The sequence below is a fragment of the Xenopus laevis genome, chromosome 5S (assembly GCF_017654675.1).
Source record: "Xenopus laevis strain J_2021 chromosome 5S, Xenopus_laevis_v10.1, whole genome shotgun sequence".
NCBI lineage: Eukaryota > Metazoa > Chordata > Amphibia > Anura > Pipidae > Xenopus > Xenopus laevis.
In genome coordinates, this window is record NC_054380.1 from 132,613,387 (window position 1) to 132,635,696 (window position 22,310).

A 22,310-nucleotide genomic window follows, 5' to 3' on the forward strand; every position below is an offset into this window, starting at 1 on the left:
TCCTTGGTACAGTTGGGGAGTGAGCTAGAGGATTACTTTAGAGGGTACTTTGCATGGTCCTTTGATAATTGTAAACCAAGGAGGAACATTTATGGTAATCTCTCTGTTGAGCTGTAGTTAGGGCCCTGCTAGTTGACTTAAGTCAAGACCAGTCCCTGTTTTTGCCTACCCCAAATGTACACATATCTATATTGCGAATCAAAATCCCCCTCACAATCCTCCTCAAGTTAAAAGCCTCCACTCTTCCTCCTCATCCACCAACCAGCAGCCTTGTCTGCAGATTCATCCTCACAGGGCCATTGCTTGTGACCATGAAACTGAACATTATATGACTTTTACACAGGTTACCAACAAGGGCTGTGCATTCATGGTTCCGCAGCCTTCAAAAATAGTTTATTTCACAGTGAATAGGAATTTACAGGGCCAAGTGCTGGGCAGGATCTCAGGGATATTAGAAATAATACATAACAAGCTGACAGGAGGGAAGGCTTTGTTGCCGTGTTACAGCATTAGCCTGTCAATCACCAGCACCTCTGGATAATTGAAAAATAGTAGATCTACCTTATGCCTATCACTCGAGTCTGAGGAGTCTGTAATAAAGGAGTTTTGTTGTTGAGAACAAAAAAAAATAAATTATTTTTATGGGTCACATTCTGTCTGTCTGTCTAACTGGTCTAAATTGTCGGAAAATGTTTACGAGCGCCTGGCCTTTGCAGTTTTAATGTGCAACCCAAGGAAACGCCAGTGAAATACGGATTATCCTGGGTTATTGCAGCTTTATAGAAAAGCACCGAGCAACATTGAGTGATATGTCTGAAGCCCATGAAGATGACTGGCTAATGGGACATTCTTTTGGGCTCATGTATAATGGGAGCACAAGATACCAAGTGTTCCATGTCTTTTAGCCTCAATGCACATGTTCACCCCCAGTTGCACCTGCTGTTAAATATACTGTTTTTGCTCCATGAGTTATGCCTGTGTTTAGCCCTGACACACCTCTTCCTTGTGCATTAATGACAGTGTCAGGTCAAATATAAGCCCTTGTGACCATAGGCACCACACTCTACAATGTAAGCCAAATATTCATTCTTGTGGAAGGCACAGAGAGTCTGCAAATGCTGGGTAGTCAAAGTAGTCAAAAAAGCTTTCTGTGCAATTTAGATCCCCTTACATTATTTGCACTGTTGCCCACAGTGAATACACCCACATGTTTCAGAGGGGCAGAAAAACACACCTATAGTTCAGGTATTGCAGCAGCTACACTGCCAAAGATACCAGATCTAGAGAGTAGTGTTCTAGAGTGTGGCTACACTAACAAACATGTGCTGGTACAGAGCAGTGGTCTCCAACCTTTTTTACCTGTGAGCAACAGATGTTAAAAGAGTTGTGAAGCAACACAAGTAATTGTTCCTGCGTGGTGCAAAATACGGGCTGTAATTGGCTACTTCGTAGCCCCTATGTGGACTGGCAGCCTACAAGAGGCTCTGTTTGGCAGTACACCCGTTGTTACGAATGGTGTCCCAAACCCAGAACAAACCCGAAGGTCCCAGCCTCAGCTCACACTTCAACCTATGACAAACGCCTTTCGCTTCGGGAGGAGCCCTCCACTCAGATGCCGCCAGGTCTTAAAGTGAGAGGACCAGGGAGAGAGTTCTGGCAGGCAAGGGAACCAAACGTTTTCAGAGAGAACTGGGAACAAGGAACATGGTCATAAAACAAGCCGTGTCAATACCAAGAAGTTATCGCAGTCAACAAGAGGATAACCGAGGTCACAGGCCTGGTCAGAAACACCAATATCGCAGTACAGAGACGGGATCCAAGAGAGTAGTCAATAAATGGGCAACGGTCAGAACAGGCAGCAAACTAGACAAGGTCAGGAACAGGCAGGGTCGAGAACAGATTAGAAACACTAGAAACAGCACCCAGGAACTAAACTTGGAAATAGACCTATGTTGGTCAGTGAGTATTTGAACGAGGCCCCTTTATATACAGTATTTATAATGACGTCAGATTCGGATGCGCATCAAAACCCAGAAGCGGCGTGGGCATCATTTGCATTTTGACGCAGAAGAGAACAGACATGGCGAGCGTCCCCGCCGGCCCACTAGACCACCAGGTATTCTTACACTCATTTTTTTATGCAATCAAAACTAGCCTCCAAACCAGGAATTGTTAAATCAACAACAGCTATGAAACCACTGGGAGCAACATCCAAGGAGTTGGTGAGGAACATGTTGCTTGCGAGCCACTGGTTGGGGATCACTGATCTAGAGCATGGCAAGAGGGTCAAACATATGCCAGATCTAGAATTAAATGATCTAGACTGTGGCTACAGTGTCAATGGATGTCTATGTGATTGGTGGTGCCCAACTGATGCCTCTCCAAGCTACGGAGTTTTTCCTCTGCTGTGATTATCCCACAATTACAGCTGCTTCCCAACACCAACTTGTCCTGTTACACACATTATGCGACACTGAAACCCCTTTGTCTTGCAACACACACACTATCCCTCATCTCCAGCCCATTCCTAATCTGTGAGGCACAATGGAGTTACTTGTCCTTTAAATGCAACTGCTGGACCTCCCAAATGTATACACAGAAGCATTTAGAATCCTTTCACATAGCAACGAATACAAAGAAGCAAAAACAATCCAATTTCCTTCAGAATGTCAGGGATTTGGAGAAGGGAAAAAGCTGTGCGTTTGGTGGAACAATTTAAGATTTAAATATCCATTGGGGGGATACTTTGTGCTTTAATAATCTGCATCAGAGCAGCCGGGCCCATAAATTCTATATCCCTGGGATAAAGGCAAGGGAAGAGGCATACGCTGGTTATTTATGATCCAAGGCTGCAGCTTTTGGTAAAAATGCTATTTTTATTTACGTCTACCTTGCAGGGCCTCCCTGTGTCCAGGGCCCAGAGCAGACGCCCTTGATAGCTCTAGGGGATTTCTGGAAAATAAGGGTTGAAATATAAACACCGAAAATGAGGCCTCCCCTGTGATATAAAGACTCAATGTCTTACAGCTAGAGTTGAAAAGAGAAGATATTTTTGACAGTAGATAATTTAGGCACCGTGTTTCTAGTTCCATAGGTGTATGGTATGAGAGCGCATGATCGGAATATATATAAATTGGAGTGAAAGCCGGCTTTAGAGACTCCTGGATGGAAGAGCAGCAGGAGCCAGGAGCAGCGCACCCTCTGCAGAGACCTGTTCCATTCATTTTTCATGTCCTCCTAATGCAGACAAACAGCCAATATGAAAGTTGCCAATAACATGATAATCCCTATGTAACACGTAACAGCTAATGGGATCATTTTCGTTATGAGATGCTACTTGTATAGAGATTGTGTCCCTGCCCCAGGAGAGCTGGACATGTAGCAGAGAAGCCACTGAATGGAATCATTTCCCTTTAAATAGTCAAGATCTGGATTACCCAAAGCCCATGTCCACATCCAGCCCTGTTTATCCGCGCTGATATTTCAGCATTCCAGTAAATATTTCAGCACCACAGTCTGAAGAACTAAATGGAATTAAGTGGATATATTTGATGGTGTTACTGTTCCTTGGGCAGCAATCGTCTTGACTCAAGGGTCATTATATATTTATTTGTGTAATTATCTTTTCGGCCTATCAATCAAATCTCATCCCCCCGTGAGACGCAGTGCAAAACGGCATGGAAGGAACGTTCTACAGGCAACTTATAGTTGGAGTGGCTCAGCCCGGTGATGTTTCAATAATCCCCTTTGTTATTGCTGCAATTCAGAGTTTACCGCCGAGGGCCCCCATGTCAAAGAGAGAGAAAAAGGTAGAGAAGTATCGACAATCTGCCATCGACCTGTTGGTTTGTTAATAAGTCTAAAGTCTTCTCTCTATGTTCCCCGTTCTCGTCACCAGGTGTAGTAAAAGCAGAAGTCTCAGCGAAAGTCAATAAATGTAATACGTTTTTTCATCTAAAGTCATATGTATTTGCAGCCTGCTTCCAGCTGTGCCATTCTTTTATTGCACCTCACTCTCTGGAAATAATGCAGAATTTGGCATCAGTTGAAGTAATCAAGGAGCCTTTGCCTTCTCATATCAGGAACATGGGTTGATTTGCACAGGGAGTCTTGTTATTTCTATATATTGCTTTCTTTTGATACTTATGGCAGGCCCTGGGTCACCCACAGTGCTTGTGGTGGGGTTTGGGGCATCTAGGCAGTGGGGCAGCAAGGTTCTTTTGTCTCAGGAGGCCTAACTGGACTGGTGACACCTGATTACTCAAACCGTTATGGACCTGTATGTACTCGATAAATTTGTAACGCCTTTTTGTTCTGTCCCTGGTCCACCTTTAATCTAGCTCCACTTTGCACCTTGTCTACCAGGATGGTCCAGAATTAGACTCACCTCTTCATCATCGATTTGCCCATTTATGTCATTGGCCCACCTACTTATTTCAACTGCCAACCCAGCAAATCCAGGCTGGTAAACATATTTTTTTTTAACTAAAGGGTGCCAACACTGTCCCTTGCACAGCTAGGAAGACCTGAAAGAGGTGCCTACTGCTCATGCCTGATGGGTTTCTGTTGGAGCAGAGGCAGTGAGCATGCCCAGCAGGAGAAAGAAGGAGAGCTCATGGGGCAAAGCTTCAAGCTAGACAAGGAAGTACTGTAGCTAATGGAGCTGCAGTTCAGCGACTCATATCAGAGAAACAAAATAAAACTAAATGGAGGGAGAAAGGTTCCGGGGGCTGTAAATTTAGGGGATTTTCAAATAAAAAGCTTACTTATCCTTTAAGGTCTACATTGGCGAATCTTCAAGGAGGGATTTTATAGGGCTCATTTCTGAATGCCCCAGCCATAACTGCAAATGCTTTAAGGGGCCCTAACAACTCCAAGCTGGATGTTGCCCACCTCAAGGCAGGGGATTTATGGATTTTCAGGGGTCAGAACTCTAAAACCTAGAAATGCAGGTTTTAACAGGACAGCCCATGTAAAAATCAGGTTTAAACCTAGGCAGGTGACAACCCTAGTGTGAGGATAAAACTGAGAACATGGTCGGGGGGGGAAAGTTAAAGGGATACTGTCATGGGAAAAAAATTTTTTTTCAAAATGAATCAGTTAATAGTGCTGCTCCAGCAGAATTCTGCACTGAAATCAATTTCTCAAAAGAGCAAACAGATTTTTTAATATTCAAATTTGAAATCTGACATAGACTAGACATATTGTCAATTTCCCAGCTGCCCCAAGTCATGTGACTTGTGCTCTGATAAACTTCAATCACTCTTTACTGCTGTACTGCAAGTTGGAGTGATATCACCCCCCTCCCTTTCCCTCCAGCAGCCAAACAAAAGAACAATGGGAAGGTAACTAGGTAACAGCTCCCTAACACAAGATAACAGCTGCCTGGTAGATCTAAGAACAGCACTCAATAGTAAAAACCCATGTCCCACTGAGACACATTCAGTTACATTGAGAAGGAAAAACAGCAGCCTGCCAGAAAGCATTTCTCTCCTCAAGTGCAGGCACAGGTCACATGACCAGGGGCAGCTGGGAAATTGACAAAATATCTAGCCCCATGTCAGATTTCAAAATTGAATATAAAAAAATCTGTTTGCTCTTTTGAGAAATGGATTTCAGCGCAGAATTCTGCTGGAGTAACACTGTTAACTGATGAGTTTTGAAAACATTTTTTTTTTTCCCATGACGGTATCCCTTTAAGAAATATGGCTGCCTGGGCTACAGTAAAGTTCTAAAGAGTTCTGCTGGAGAGAATGTCTCTGTAGAAGTCAGAAGATCATTATTTATTAATTGAACCTAAATAGTTCATGGACTTCTCTGCGCCAAAAATCCGTGCAGAATCCAATCTGTACAGTATATCAAAGTAATACAAAAAACAACTGGACTTGCTGAGTAAGTCTTCATAGTCATAATCCATACGGTAGTTTCCCTACAGCGAGGCAGATTGACTAGAGACCCCGCATGCAAAGTAAATTTCTCTTTATCAAGAGACAAGCTCATTTATACCCTAATATTTCCCACCCTACTGGTTTTCTTCCCTTTAAAGTGAAATTTCAATCAAGTGTCGGAGATGAAGGGAGAAGGATAATGTGCGGAGAATTGCTGAAGCGTTCCCATCTTGCATCCATCTCATGGCACGCCGCAAATTCACTTAGGCACTCAACAGTCTTCTAATTGTTCTGTATAAGAGCTCTCTTCAGCAGCCCTCTCCTTTATGAGCTCTAAATGGGACGTTCGCCATGTAAATTTAGCCATTAACCTTTTCACTTGGAGAATAAAGTTATTTATAGGTGAAGAACAATGTTAATATTTAGCGAATGAAAAAGGCCCTTCTCTGCCTGTATAGAAACTTCTCTCCCTATGCGCTAATAAATAAGCCATACAGTTGGCTCATTGCTATTAAAAGAATAGAGGGAAGGCTAATTGATCATGAGATTTCAGTGTACAAATTGAAATTTATGGAAAAGGCTGTTTCATTCTAGAATCATACAAATAAATGAATTTAATATTAACAGGTATTTAATCTATAATCTATCTACACTGTGCATTGCCTTTCTATATGCTGAAGTACAAGGGTCCTTTAAAGGGATACTGCCATGGGAAAACCTGAAAACGCATCAGTTAATAGTGCTGCTCCAGCAGAATTCTGCACTGAAATCCATTTCTCAAAAGAGCAAACAGATTTTTTTATATTCAATTTTGGAGCTACACATATTGTCCTATTCCCAGATGCCCCCAGTCACGTGACTTGTACTTTGATAAACTTCAATCACTCTTTACTGCTGTACTGCAAGTTGGAGTGATATCACCCCCCTCCCTTCCCCCCAGCAGCCTAACACCAGAACAATGGGAAGGTAACCAAATAACAGCTCCCTAACACAAGATAACAGCTGCTTGGAAGATCTAAGAACAGCACTCAATAGGAAAAGCCAAATCCCACTGAGACTCATTAAGTAGGAGAAATAACAGCCTGTCAGAAAGTAGTTCCATCCTAAAGTGCAGGCACAAGTCACATGACTGGGGGCAGCTGGGAAACTGACAATGTGTCTAGCACAAGCCTGCAGGCTGAGTTATACCGGGAACTCAGAGTATCACTCATGTATTATAAGGGATAATGTACCCCCTACTGTAAATGATAAGGATATTAGAAGTCACTGAGGGGTTGTTCTGTGACCATATAAAGGCACAAGGCTGCAGGCTGAGTTATAAAGGGAACTCTGAGTATCACTCATGTATTATAAGGGATAATGTACCCCCTACTGTAAATGATAAGGATATTAGAAGTCACTGAGGGGTTCTGTGACCATATAAAGACACAAGGCTGCAGGCTGAGTTATACAGGGAACTCTGAGTATCACTTATGTATTATAAGGGATAATGTACCCCCTACTGTAAATGATAAGGATATTAGAAGTCACTGAGGGGTTGTTCTGTGACCATATAAAGACACAAGGCTGCAGGCTGAGTTATACAGGGAACTCTGAGTATCACTCATGTATTATAAGGGATAATGTACCCCCTACTGTAAATGATAAGGATATTAGAAGTCACTGAGGGGTTGTTCTGTGACCATATAAAGGCACAAGGCTGCAGGCTGAGTTGGAGAAATCTCTTCTAACAACCTTCTGAAGTATTAGGCTATTATTTCTTCAAATACACAATATTTAAGAGTTGTGGCAAGCGAGATAAACCAACCGCACATTATGAGTGACATCACTAAGGAGTGTGAATAAAGATATCTTTAACTGGATTTCGCTTCATTCCAATCTTCACTGTTAGTTTGAATCTGCACAAAACTGCCGGGGAGACTCCTGCCCCATAACAGACTTATTTGAATTTCCTCTTATTCTCTGCCATGTGATTCTCTCCATACTAATTATTTCCCCAGTGAGTAGCACAATTGCCAAATATTTCCAAAACATACAACAGATAAACACAATCCTGCATTTATTATTATTGTTGTTCCTGTAGAGGCAGAAATATATTCAGGTAGTAGATTTGTTATCCAGAAATCTGTTATCCAGAAAGCTCCAAAATAAGGAAAGGTCGTCTCCCATAGACTCCATTATAATCAAATAATCCACATTTTTCAAAATGATTTCCTTTATCTCTGTAATAATAAAACAGTCGTTTGTACTTGACCCAAACTAAGATAAAATGTATCCCTATTTAAAAACAACTTATTGGGTTTATTTAATGTTTACATGATTTTCTAGTAGGTATTATAATGGAAATATGCATTATCTGGAAAATCCCAGGTCCCGACCATTCTGAATAAGAGGTCCCATACCTGTATATACCAATATCTATATTAAAGGGGTTGTTCAGCTTTAAATGAACTGTTAGGGGCACATTTACGTTGCTCTAGTGAAGGAATAGGATAAAAAAAACTTTGAATCTCAAATGGTTTTTTTGGCTACTTCGACCATCGAATTGGCTACTTCGACCTTCGACTACGACTTTGAATCGAACAATTCGAACTAAAAATCGTTTGAATATTCAACCATTCGATAGTCAAAGTACTGTCTCTTTAAAAAAAACTTCGACCCCCTACTTCGCCAACTAAAACTTACCGAGGTGTAATGTAAGCCTATGGGGAAGGTCCCCATATGCTTTCTAACAATTTTTTGGTCGAAGAAAAATTGTTCAATCGATGGATTATTATTTATTTGCGGTAAATATTTCGACTTCGATATTCAAGTCGAAGGATTTATATTCGGCAGTCGATATACGATCATATATAAATCTGCCCCATAGTATGATGTAGAGAGGAATATTCTGAGACAAGTTGCTATTGAGTTTCATTTTTTATTATTTGAGGTTTTTGAGTTATTTAGCTTTTTATTCAGCAGCTCTCCAGTTTGCAGTTTCAGGCATCTGGTTGCTAGGGTTCAAATTACCCTAGCAACCATGCACTGATTTGAATAAGAGACTGGAATATGAATAGGAGAGGCCTGAATAGAAAGACGAGTAATAAAAAGTAGCGATAACAATACATTTGTAGCCTTACAGGGCTTTTGTTTTTAGATGGGGTCAGTGACCCCCGTTTGAAAGCTGAAAATAGTCAGAAAAAATAGGCAAATAATTAAAAAACTATAAAAAATTAAAAATGAAGTCAAATTGAAAAGTTGCCTAGAACTGGCCATTCTATAATATACTAAAAGTTAACTTGAAGGTGAACCACCCCTTTAACTGAAGATTAATAAACATGGCTTTTGGGGGTAATTTGTATTGTAAACTGAAGAACTGCTGAATAAAAAGCTAAACGGGACAAATTTTCCCATCTCTATTAACCTGCTCTACATACAGGGGCAGATTTATCAAGGGTTGAATTTCGAGGCTTAAAAAACCCTCAAATTCCACCCTGGAAGTAAAATCCTTTGAATTCGAATATCGAATTCGAAGGATTTTAGCGCAAAGTGTTCGATGGAATGATCGAATAAAAATCGCTCGATCGAACGATAAAATACTTTGAATGGAACGATTTTAAGAAATCGATCTAAGGATTTATATTCGATCAAAAAAAAAACTTAGAAAAGTGCTGGGGAAGGTCCCCATAGGCTAACATTGGACTTCAGTAGGTTTAAAGTGGCGAAGTATGAAGGCGAAGTTTTTTTTAAAGAGACAGTACTTCGATTATCGGATGGTCAAACGTTTTTTACTTCGAATTGTTCGAATCATTTGATTCGATCAAATTTGACCAATTCGATGGTCGAAGTACCCAAAAAAATACTTCGACATTTTTTTATTCGAATTATTCACTCAAGCTTAGTAAATCTGCCCCACAGTGTTTCTCTGGAACAGAGAGGCGTGAAATTGCCTTTATAAAAGATTATTCAAACAGGGAATATTTTAGCTTCACTGCCACACGAGATTCTGTATTCTCTCCACCTCAAAAATATATCCCTTTAATAAATCCCTTTTTTATTGAAACCGTACGGAACCTGTTATCTAGAATGCTCTGGACCTGGGGTTTTCCGGATAAGGGATCTTTCTGTAATTTGGATCTCCATACCTTAAGTCTACTAGAAAATCATGTAAACATGAAATAAACCCAATAGGCTGGTTTTGTTTCCAATAAGGATTAATTATATCTTAGTTGGGATCAAGTACAAGATCCTGTTTTATTATTACACAGAAAAAGGAAAATCATTTTTTAAAATTTGGATTATTTGGATAAAAGTCTATGGGGGGCGGCCTTTCCGTAATTCAGAGCTTTCTGGATAACGGATTCCATACTTGACTTTTCTGCAAAATATTGTGGTGCCAGTTCTAAGCCTGTATTCTTGGTGGGTAATGAATAAAACAGCTCGCTGCCTACTGATATATTCCTGCATTCAATGTGCATTATGAGGTTTTTTTCAGCATACGTTGACTAATCCTCGTTTTCGGCAATTCTTAGCAAAGGCCATTTTATTTAAATCTTTTATATCGGTTAAATGTGTAAAGTTTCCAAAGAATGTTTTATTGATTGAGAAACATATACTTGATCTTTGGCAGGAAGGTTGTTTTATGGCAGTAATGATTAAGATCATCAAAATCAGAATATTTTCTCATGTCCTAGTCTAGGTCAGTCTCTAGTAGGCAGCACAATTGCTGGTAGCTTCCCCGTTAGGTCATTATCTCTAGGCGTTTATTTGTTGAGGGAATCAGAAAGTAATCACGACAGGAGCAGCCACCAGCGTAGAGTGCAAGCCTTTTGGTACACATTTAAAACACATAATACAAGCATGACTGTTGAACATGTATTAGACTAGTGGCTCCCAAACTTTGAGGCTGGACTTCCTAAGGGGCCTGGAGCATTGGCACAGGAGGGCTTTGCAAGGCTTACCAACCATGGGACTTAAAGGGATACTGTCATGGGAAAACATGTTTTTTTCAAAACACATCAGTTAATAGTGCTGCTCCAGCAGAATTCTTCCCTGTAATCCGTTTCTCAAAAGCGCAAACAGATTTTTTTTTTATATTTACTTTTCAAATCTGACATGGGGTTAGACATATTATCAGTTTCCCAACTGCCCCCAGTCATGTGACTTGTGCTCTGATAAACTTCAGTCACTCTTTACTGCTGTACTGTAAGTTGGAGTGATATCACCCCCTCCCTTTCCCCCCAGCAGCCTAACAACAGAACAATGGGAAGGTAACCAGATAGCAGCTCCCTAACACAAGATAACTGTCACGGGGGACTATCGGCTCCCAGCGGGGGGGGGGAGTCCGGACCAAGGAAGATGCCCCAGGCAAAAGTCAAAGTTCATGGTACAGACAAGGGTTCAAGAACAAAGCGTAGTCAATATCCAGGCAGAGATCAAAAGGCAGGCAGATTAGTAGCAAGGTCAAGGTTCAGGCAGGGTCAGAAGTCCAGGAATCAATATCACACCAATTATAAAGCACCCAGGAAACAAATCCTATAGTCAGGCATTGAACCGGCATCCTAGGCATCCTTTTATTTTAAATTTTTAAATTTGGCGCCAAAACCCGGCGTTGTGATGTCATGTGTTTGCGGGCTGACATCAACGCGCCGGTGCCCGAAACCACGCAGCAACCATGGGTGCTGCCATCTTGGATTACCCGCAGTTGGGAGCAGGAACTTGCCATGACCCCCAAGCATTTCATAACAATGTAGGGCTCAAGCACTTCATGGCACCAGGACGTAAGTCGCTGTACAGAGCCCCTTGGCTAAGCCCGAAGGTTATTTATAGTGGTATTCATGGAGAATGTGCACATGAAAGGTCAGTTGAGGTGAGATTTAGGATGTAAAATGAGGCAAAGGGAAGAAGGAATGTAACCATATTATAGTTTATATTGCAGTTGAAGCATTATACATCATGTCAATTGCCCACCTTAATTGTTCAACCATATAATGTGAAATTGGTTTTGTGAAAATGAAACATTGTCTCTTTTTATTTTTTGGTAGACTCCTGTACTTTCCAAGACGGAGAAACAGGCACAAGGTCAACTTCTTGCAACCAGCGTAAGATGGGGACGGACTCCTATCAATCAGTCTACGCCATGGGATACAGAAGAGCCGCCATCTAAACAGATGAGGAAAGGCGAAAATCCAGGTGAGCAGGGAGCCAGGGAACCATTGGCTGGGGAGCTCTTTTTCAATAACTGCTATAGCTTGGGTGACACAAGGTAGATAGTCTTTTATGAAGTAGGCCATATGCATACCAATTATTTTGGATGTATATGATGGCTGGACAGTGGTAAATAATATCTCTCTACTTGATAAGTTTGAAAAGTTCATCTGCTGATGCATCATGACAGCTTGAGCTCCTTCACTTCCTGCAGGTTGGACTTATATCAAGTTGGCCAAAGCCAACAGTACTGTGTCCACCTATTTGGCCCATTGGTCAGATACTGTGCAGGACTGGCCAGTGTATGGCTGCCTAAGATCCGCTCATTTGGCAAGGTAGCCAAACGTTTGACCCTGGGGATCGGATTACAATGCTACAAATGGGCGCCGACGGGGCGCAGGACCACATCAACTAGCCAATGAGGTCCTGGATCTTTGAAAAAAATCAAACTTGACTGATCGATATCTGGCCGATATTTGGCCTGATGTCGATCGGGAGGACCTGTTGAGAGCCCCCACACATGGGCAGATAAGCTGCCGAATCGCTCTTAAGGACCGATATCGTCAGCTTTAATTTGCCCTTGTATGGTCACCTTTACTTGAATATTTAGAGGTACATAGACCTGGAAATGTGGGTCCAGGACCGCCATCAGAAATCGCAGAGCCCCATACAACAAAATTTCCTGGGCCCCCTGGACTGCGCCCACCGCAAGCCCCACCTACTGGTCCGCCTTCCCCACCACACAGTGAAAAAACAAAATAAATATTGGTGGCTAGGGTTCCCACATGTTAATAAAAAATAAAAAGATATAGGTGGTCAGGGCCCCCCATAAAAAAACATTTGTGGCCAGGGCCCCCCCATTAAAAAATATTGGTGGCTAGGACCCCACATGAGGAAAAAAACATTGGTGACCAGGCCCCCCCCTACATTATAAGAAAATTGGCGGCCAGGGCCCCTTAAACGTCCATGCCTCAGAAAGATCAGAAAGATTGGGGGCCCAGCTCAAGTAAGTGTGGCGTGGCCGGGCCCCCCTAACCCTTGGACCCCCTACAACTCTCCCCCCTGTCCCCCCTGATGGCTGCCCTGTGTGGGACATTTTAGCAGCAGCTTGAGCAACACATTTAACTATCATCAAGAAAACAAGTTTTCTTGGTATTTTCACCTCTTAAACAGCACATAGATACAGAATTTTCAGTATAGACAAATGCCATGAATATCCTGTAATATATACCCTTTGTATACTGTACATATATATATATATATATATATATATATATATACCTATATATTCACAAATTTCACACAAAAAATTTCCCTTATCAATAATACCCTTATAACACACAAAAGCCATGAGTATCCTGTAATATATACCCTTATACAGGTATGGGATTCATTACCCGGAAACCCGTTATCCAGAAAGCTCCACATAACGGAAAGGCCGTCTTCCATAAACTCCATTTTATCCAAATAATCCAAATTTTTAAAAATGATTTCCATTTCTCTGTAATAATAAAACAGTAGCTTGTACTTGATCCCAACTAAGATATAATTAATCCTTATTAGAAGCAGAACCAGCCTATTGGGTTTATTTGATGTTTACATGATTTTCTAGTAGACTTAAGGTATGAAGATCCAAATTACAGAAAACCCCAGATCCCGCGCATTCTGGATAATGGGCCCATACCTGTACACAAAAGCCATGAATCAGTCACATGACTCAATGAAATGTAAATAGACTTACAGAGCATTTGTTTTTATGCGGGGTCAGTGACCCCCATTTGAAAGCTGGAAAGAAGAAGGCAGATATTAAAAAAACTAAAAAACCATTGAAATTGTTTAGAATTGGCCATTCTGTAACATACTAATGGTCAAATTTATTAATGATCTAATTTTCTAATTTATGTGAATTTTCTTGTTGCTAAAAAATTCAAATATACCCACAACTCAAATGGGAGGTTATTTAAGAAAAAAATTGAATGTCTAATATTCGATCGAATAGTCACTGAAAATGTCAGGAAGACGATTAACATATTCAATTGGTTCAACTGACCTCTGCCATTGGCTCGGCAGGTTTTAGGTGGCGAATGTTTTCATGATGGTTGTGTTAAATCTCACATTCAAACTTACATTCAATTCAAATTCAAATTTACTATATAAATCTGTCCCTACAGTAAAAGTTAACTTGAAGGTGAACCACCAGCGTGTAGCTTTTTTTTCTCCATGTTTTTTTTTGGGGGGGGGGTATATCTCTCTCCTTCTGATTTCTTTACTTTGAAAGCACACGTGTGATATTTCCAGCTGTGCCTTTAGGCTGAGAAATACAGAACCTGAAACTTCCCCCCCCCCCCCCCGATTCAAGATGTTGGCTACGCATTGTGTCGTCCTCTCCGGAAGTGTAATTATAAACCTGTCTGTAGTGGGTGTTAAGTCTGCTCTGTACGGCACACCAAGCTGATGTCTCAGATGGAAAGAGAATAAAGAGTAAGAGGCAGCGCGGTCTTCTCGCAGCAGAAAATGTTCAATGTCTATGTTAACAGCTGCTTGTATTCCCGTATCATGCTAGACTTCATTATGAGCTTCTGTGACTCTCGGCAACAGCACCATTGTAGCGTCACTGACAAGTGAAATGAGTAGGCGTCTGTGTTCATGGTTCTCTATCTCTCCAGGGGAGTTTGTCATGATAACAGAGATTGTTATGTGCTGTCCTTTGGTCTGTATATGTTTACTTGAGATATCAAGACTTCTTAAAAAAAATGTTTATGCGGTGTCTTGAATGTCTGGAATGTGCTTAACGGGAAGCTGTTATTTTATTTACCTTTAGGCTTAATGAGAGTCGCCTGCGTTATGACACACGCGGCAATTTGTTTTCCGAAGTTGCTCGAAGTTCGGAAAACGAAGCGCCGGGTGTGTCATAACGCAGGCGACTCTCATTACAGCTGGCGCAGGAGAAGAGGAAGCGGTTCGGGGAGATTAGTCGCCTCAAAGAAGAGGTGATTAGTTGCCAGGCGCTAAATCTCCCCGAATCACCTGGTGTGGACTAAGCCTTAGGCAGTGCTGTCCAACTTCTGTAGTACCAAGGGGCGGAATTTTCATGGTCTACACGGTGGAGGACAGATAATGGAAGCCAATGTTGACCACTTCCTGTTTTCTCTACTTTTTTTGTTGTAAATCAGTGATTGACAGACTTTTTCAGTAGAGATCCAATCTTTGGCCAGGGGCCCCTTATGTCATAGCAGGTTACAGATATAGAGAAAACATTGGTGAATCAGGCATTCAGCAATAGAAGGGTGTTATTTACTGAAGTGAAATTTTTTCATGGTCGGAGTTTTAAAGGGGAAAACACCATTTTTTCATGGAAAAAAAAACAAAAATTTTTCGAGATTTTATATACCTGAGGCTGCTAAAAGTCAGAATAAAACGATACTCAATCTCAAACCTGCCGAGGTCATGTAAAAGTCAATGGCGGATGTTCCTTTCAAAATTGGAAGATATCATGATCTGCGATGGGTTTCGTATGATAATCCAAAAAAATCTTGGTTTTCTGGAGTTAATCCAAAAAGTTGAGTTTTCGAGCATCAAATCCAAAAAAAAGCATATGATTTAAATTTTTTCACGATTTTATCGAGAGTTTATAGAGTCTTTTCCCACACCAAATTTTTCCAATTATTTATTGATTAATAAGGTAAAATTGTGGATGGAAGTTTGGTTGAAGTTGTTTCACTAAAATAATGAGAACATTTCGAATTTTAGTAAATAACCTCCTTGGTGTACAACTTTAATCTTGACCTTCAAACTGGTATTGTAGACATATCTATAAAAATAAATTAGTGTCATACTGGCCCACTAGGATACCAGGAAAACTCCTGATGGGCCCAGGAATCAGTGGGCCCTTATACTCATCCAATTTGGATCTTCAAACCTTAAGTCTACTAGAAAATCATATAAACATTAAATAAACCCAATAGACTGGTTTTGCCTCCAATAAGGATTAATTATATCTTAGTTGGGATCAAGTACAAGACACAGTTTTATTATTACAGAGAAAAAGGAAATCATTTTTAAACATTTGGATTATTTGGATAAAATGGAGTGTCTGCGGGACAGATTTCTGGACAACTGGTTTCTGGATAACTGATCTCATACCTGTATATAAAGAGAAGAGACTAGGACAATACATATAGTTAGGGAATGAGCAGGCCTGGATTTGTGGCAAGGCCACAAAGGCCTGGGCCTAGGACGACAGATTTCTAGGGATGGCATTCTCTATGGGAAGCACTTGAGACATGCAGCTCCCCAGTGCTCTGGTGCTTTTGTGTGCCCGTGCGGGATGGTGCGAGCAGGTGATTGGACATACGGCTGGGCAATATGACAGTGCGGCCAAGGTGCACCCGTCCGGTAAATCAGGCGCTGGGAATGAGGGGAAAATAGTATGACGTATGGACCTGTGGTCTAAGGTTCTCTGGTGGGCTCCAGCATCCCAGTCCAACACTGGAGCAAATATGCATTTGAGCCAAATGTCACCCTAACCTAACTGTCGTCTTGTCACTGCTCCAGAGGATCAGCCCCACAGTTTGCAAGCAACTGCCATAGAGCGAAACCAATATCATGTGTTCCACTATTCTAGCAAAGAAAAATGTTCCCTCGAAGATAAGAATATTTAGCCCTTTCTGTGTGTTTCCCTAGTTGAAGGGATGGTGTATTAGTCATTCAAGTTCCAAAAATATCTAGGACAACAGATGAGCCCAAATCTTAACCTGGGTTTTTGGGTTTATCTAGGAGAGCAAATTTTCCTCTAACCGACCTTGAGGTTGTCCACTTATTGCTCATGACCCCAGAAGTGGAACAACCATTGTAAAGTAGTGATGTGCGGATCAGGATTTCCCTGACCCGCACCCGACCCTAACCCGCCCTCCCTTATCCCGCGCCCGCCTGCATCCGACTTTCGGGTTGCTTTTATGGACCCGCGCCAACCCGCCGATGACGTCACAAAAAGGGCAGGGCGAGCAGGCGCAGAGTCTATAAAAGATGAACCTGGAAGCCGGTATTTGACAGTGGCGGCGGGGAGAGCAGGAGAAGAGCTCAACCCACCACCCGCAAAGAAGAGTGCGAGGTCGGCACATATCTGCCGACCAACGGGTAAACCCGCGGGTCCTGCGGGTATCGGGCCAGCCCGCACATCACTATTGTAAAGGATCACTGCAGCCCAAGGTAGCGTAATTCACATATACTTTGCCTTGGGGACATCAGAGGTTGTCACAGGTTGGATGTTGCTGATTTGGATTTCCTTTTACAAAGAAGGACCCACTAACCTCGTTCTGCCTCGACTCCAACTTTGTTACAAAACACACTTGTGCCTTTTGCTTTCATGTGAAATGTTGTGTTTAGAGCAGTTCTCTGTTTTCTAACATTTAACCAACAGAAAATGGCTCCATGCTAGCCATGGGATCAGCACAAGTTAAAATTATACCTTTGTTGGCTAACTGAGAAGGTTTAGGATACAACCCCTCCATATCAATTACTTCTTGTTCTTGAAAGCTACTCGGCTATCTAATGGGTAGGTATCAATTTTACCGCTGCTGTTTCCTGGTAAAAACCCAATCCTTTTGTTGTGTTACAACAGTCGGTGATCTAACCTTATTTATGGGTTTCAATTTTGTAATGTGGAGACTCAGTTGGAAATAGAGCAACTACAATGCATTCCACCCTCAACGAGTGTGTTGTCTTTCTGAAAATGTGATTGTCATAACACATAGGGGCCGATTCACCAAGGGTCGAACATCGAGGGTTAATTAACCCTCGATATTCGACTGGGAATTAAAATCCTTTGACTTCGAATATCGAAGTCGAAGGATTTTAGAGCAAAAACTGTGATCGAACGATCGAAGGAATAATCCTTCGATCGAACGATTAAATCCTTCGAATCGAACGAGTCGAAGGATTTTAATCCAACGATAGAAGTATTATCCTTCGACCAAAAAAATTTAGGAAAGCCTATGGGGACCTTCCATTCTAACATTGACTTCGGTAGCTTTTAGTTGGCGAACAAGGGGGTCAAAGTTTTTTCTTAAAGAGACAGTACTTCCACTATCGAATAGTCGAACGATTTTTAGTTCGAATCCTACGATTCAAAGTCGTAGTCGAAGTAGCCCATTCGATGGTCGAAGTAGCCCAAAAAACACTTCAAATTCAAAAGTTTTTTTTACTTCGAATCCTTCACTCGAAGTTAGTGAATCGGCCCCATAGTTATTAGTAAAGCTTGCTCGATAAAGTTGCAATAATATACAATTGAAAAAAAAATAGAGTTGAGGAGCAACCCATGTAACTAACATGTTCCCCCTCCTATTTTCCCATAGTTTTATTTGAATAGGTCTAATGGTTTAACTGCATAAGTTAAAGGTAATGCAGCTACAGTAGATACATTGAACATCTCCCTTAACAGCTCCAACTTTGTTGACATTTTATTTACACGTGTCACTTATAATAGAATCTGTGAAGGCAGAACCTACCTAAAAATGGGGGGCACCTGATATAAACGACCTATTTCTGATCTCTCCCACTTACCCATCAGTTTGATTGAATATGTCACTTTATAATGGAGTCATTGAAGGATAACACATCAGAGGTGCAGGTCTTTTCTCTCATTTTAGTTGTGTCATCTTTGATTATCAAGTTAAGCAAGTATTAGCTTTGACTAGTTGCAAGCATAGAGAGTAGTGATACACAATCAATCTCACTGCTTTTTGTAGCGTCGGGTGCCGGCTGTGACTCTGTCTGCCCAGGTCCAATTCCAATTCCAATACAAATTCCAGCAGCACTCTGGTATAGTGAAAAATAATTTATTTGTGCAAGTAAAGCAACGTTTCGGGCATAACCAGCCCTTTATCATGAAGCTTCACTTGCACAAATAAATTATTTTTCACTATACCGGAGTGCTGCTGGAATTTGTATTAGCTTTGACTAGTTGGTGATTAGTTGTCTATTCCAACTGCACTTGTTTAGTATGTGTTGCTTCAGTTGAAGGATCTACGATATTTAATTACTCTTTTTGTGTTTTGTTTCAGCTACCCCACCGTGGGTGACAACAGTCTCTGCTGGCACACAGGCATCTCTTATTGCCCATTCATATGGAATGACTCAACCACCAATCTACAGCCAAGCAGCCAATGTCCAGGCTCCTATCATAGGGGTCACTCCCACACTCCCACCTCATGTGGCTCCACAACTTCCACTAATGACAGCTCATTACCAGCTGCAGCAGCACCAGCAGCCTGCACAGCCGTTGGGTAATATGGTGGTCAACCTCCAAAGCCAAACCCTCTACAGACATAGCCAGCCAATGGCGGTACCATCTCTGACTGGAGTTGGCCAGGTTCCTCTCCCAGGCCACACTGCAGTAGGCAATGGTCATATGACATGTCCCCTCTTGCCTCCTCCTGCTCAACCTTCTGCGGCCTTGCCTAATAGTGTTCCAGATACCAATGGGCAAACAGTCCCACAGGTTCCTCACAGCCAAAACTCCAACCCTGATAACCCCAATGGAGTACAGATGCTACGGACAATTGGCATGGGAAAGTATGAATTCACAGACCCTTGGTACCCAAAAGGTAAGCCATCCTAGACTTCTTCCTTTATTTCCCATGACCTATAACAAGTTTGCAGAGAAGAAACAACCCTTCACCTTTCTCTATTGACCATTGGAATACTCCAGCCTTGGTTCTACCTGCTCTAATAGTGTATCAATATATATGTTCTATCTCTGGGAAAGGTCAGAAAGTGGATCTTTTATCATTAATTTATTTCTGCTTGACTCCAACTTTCTCTTATGAGCCCCGCAGAAGGGTTTATGAATAAAATATGACTCAAAAAAAAAATCTTGAGACAGAAACAAAAAAAAAACGGAGTTCTTCCCCTTCTTGAATGACACCTACAAAAGCTGCCAGCAAATAGAGTAAATGGAATTCCAGAGCTCTGATTTAGATAGCAGCAGTCATTTTCCCTTTCTTTCCATTCTGCTGAAAGGCATCTGTTTTCTGTTGAAAAGCAAGTGCCATTTTTGTTTTCCGCTATAGTGAGGTTCATGTCCCAAAGCTCTTGACTGTTTAAATAATGCATGCTCGGAAAACTTGCCTTTTCTAGAACAAGCGGTGAAAAAAAGGCCAGAGATTTGATGTGATGGTAAAGCATTCAAGTGCAGAGTATACAGGAATGATTTTTTTGTTTTTGACTCGACTCCTGTGGTTCCATCACATTAGCACTAAATATAGTGCTGTTATATTAGCATGTGATCTTTGACCCGGCTCTTGAGATCTGTTTGGGAGCCTGCACAAATAAATTCCAGTATATGTATAGTCACCAAGCTGTATAAAAGTATTACACACTTAGATACCTATCATGTAGCTTAACATGAGACCAGTGGACCAAGTACAGAAGATTGGACCTTATTCCAAAATGCCCCAAGCACCACCACAATCAGAATCCCAAGCCCTCTATCCACCCATATCCCTTTTGCCCTGCAGGGATAATTTTACTTTCAACCATTTATTCTGGTTTTTTTCTAAGCTTCTAATGGGAAGGGAAATAATTGAGCCAGGTGGACCAAGTATAGAAGATTGGATCTTATTCCAAAATGCCTCGCACCCAAGCACCACCACAATCAGAATTCCAAGCCCTCTCTCCATTTATATCGCCTTTGCCCTGCAGGGATAATTTTACTTTCAACCATTTATTCTGATTTGTCTCTAATATTCTAATGGAAATGAAAATAGTTGAGCCAGGTGGACCAAGTACAGAAGATTGGATATTATTCCAAAATGCCCCACCCTCAAACACCACAACAATCAGAATCCCAAGCCCTTTATCCACCCATATCCCTTATTGCCCTGCAGGGATAATTTTACTTTCAACCATTTATTCTGATTTGTTTCTAAGCTTCTAATGGGAAGGGAAATAGTTGAGCCAGGTGGACCAAGTACAGAAGTTTGGACCTTATTCCAAAATGCTCCACTCCCAAGCACCACCACAATCAGAATCACAAGCCCTCTATCCACCCATATCCCCTTTGCCCTGCAGGGATAATTATACTTTCAACTATTTATTCTGATATGTTTCTAATCTTCAAATGGAAAGTGAAATAGTTGAGCCAGGTGGACCAAGTATAGAAGATTGGACCTTATTCCAAAATGCTCCACTCCCAAGCACCACCACAATCAGAATCCAAAGCCCTCTATCCACCCATATCCCTTTTGCCCTGCAGGGATAATTTTACTTTCAACCATTTATTCTGATTTGTTTCTAAGCTTCCAATGGGAAGGTAAATATTTTTTTTGTGTCCACTGGATACAATTATTTGAACTCATATGGTCCCATGAAGCTCCTGGTCATTGATGTGGTTACATCTCTTGTGCTGCACCCCTGTACCCACCTAATAGAGTCCTGTGTCTTTAAAGATGTAAAAAAATGGACTAACCACTGAACCCACAAAGAATTATTCAGTACTGATGGGCCAGCACCCCAACAAACACACTGTGACCTACTTACCTTCCTATACCCTTGGCCACCTCCAGAACAAGTGAACGCAACGACAGCATCAGACAATTATGAGGCACACATAATTATTATGCATAAAATTAAGGGACTACAAAAATTACATATCAGATCAAGTACTTCTAACCACACACATATATAAATTGTAGTATAACCCTTTTTGGGACTTTCACATTTGTGAGCACTGGTGCTTCTCCATTGGCTGCACCAATGGCAGTACCAATGGCAGTTGTGCCCTAGTATAGCATTAACCATACTCTGATGGTTATGGAATTGGGTATAAGAAAGAGAAAGTGTAACCTACGTATATATCCCATTGACTGATGATGGCGAAATATTAAGTGTATTTTTTTATAATGAGAACCTACAGCAAAGTCTCTTTGCAACAAGCTTTTGACTGCAATTCTTGTGTTCAAGGTTTCAATTTCTGTTTTTTGAAGCTCCACCGATTGTTTTACCTTCCAAACCGCTTCTTCTGAGATAAGGCACATCTCCATAAACCTGTAATCTGCCCGACACCTGTGTGATATGTAGACCACTTCTGACAAATCTACTCTTTATTTTTCATAGCTCTCTCCTTGCATTTTAATCAGAGCAAGGGCCCGAGGTTCCATCTCATTAAATCCCTGAGATTTTCAATTTCGTTGACTTAACACACAAGTGTTGCCAAAGTTCATGAGCAATTACTGT

General features: G+C 41.4%; 1 protein-coding gene across 1 annotated transcript in view; it reads left to right on the top strand.

The window, feature by feature from the left end:
• LOC108718261 (kelch-like protein 29) overlaps window positions 1-22,310 on the top strand; it is a 610,001-nt gene that overhangs the window by 399,204 nt on the left and 188,487 nt on the right. Inside the window, exons 5-6 of the mRNA XM_041565068.1 lie at window positions 11,915-12,062; window positions 19,139-19,681. Of these exons, the coding sequence (XP_041421002.1) occupies window positions 11,915-12,062; window positions 19,139-19,681 (691 nt within the window). The remainder of the gene's footprint in view (window positions 1-11,914; window positions 12,063-19,138; window positions 19,682-22,310) is intronic.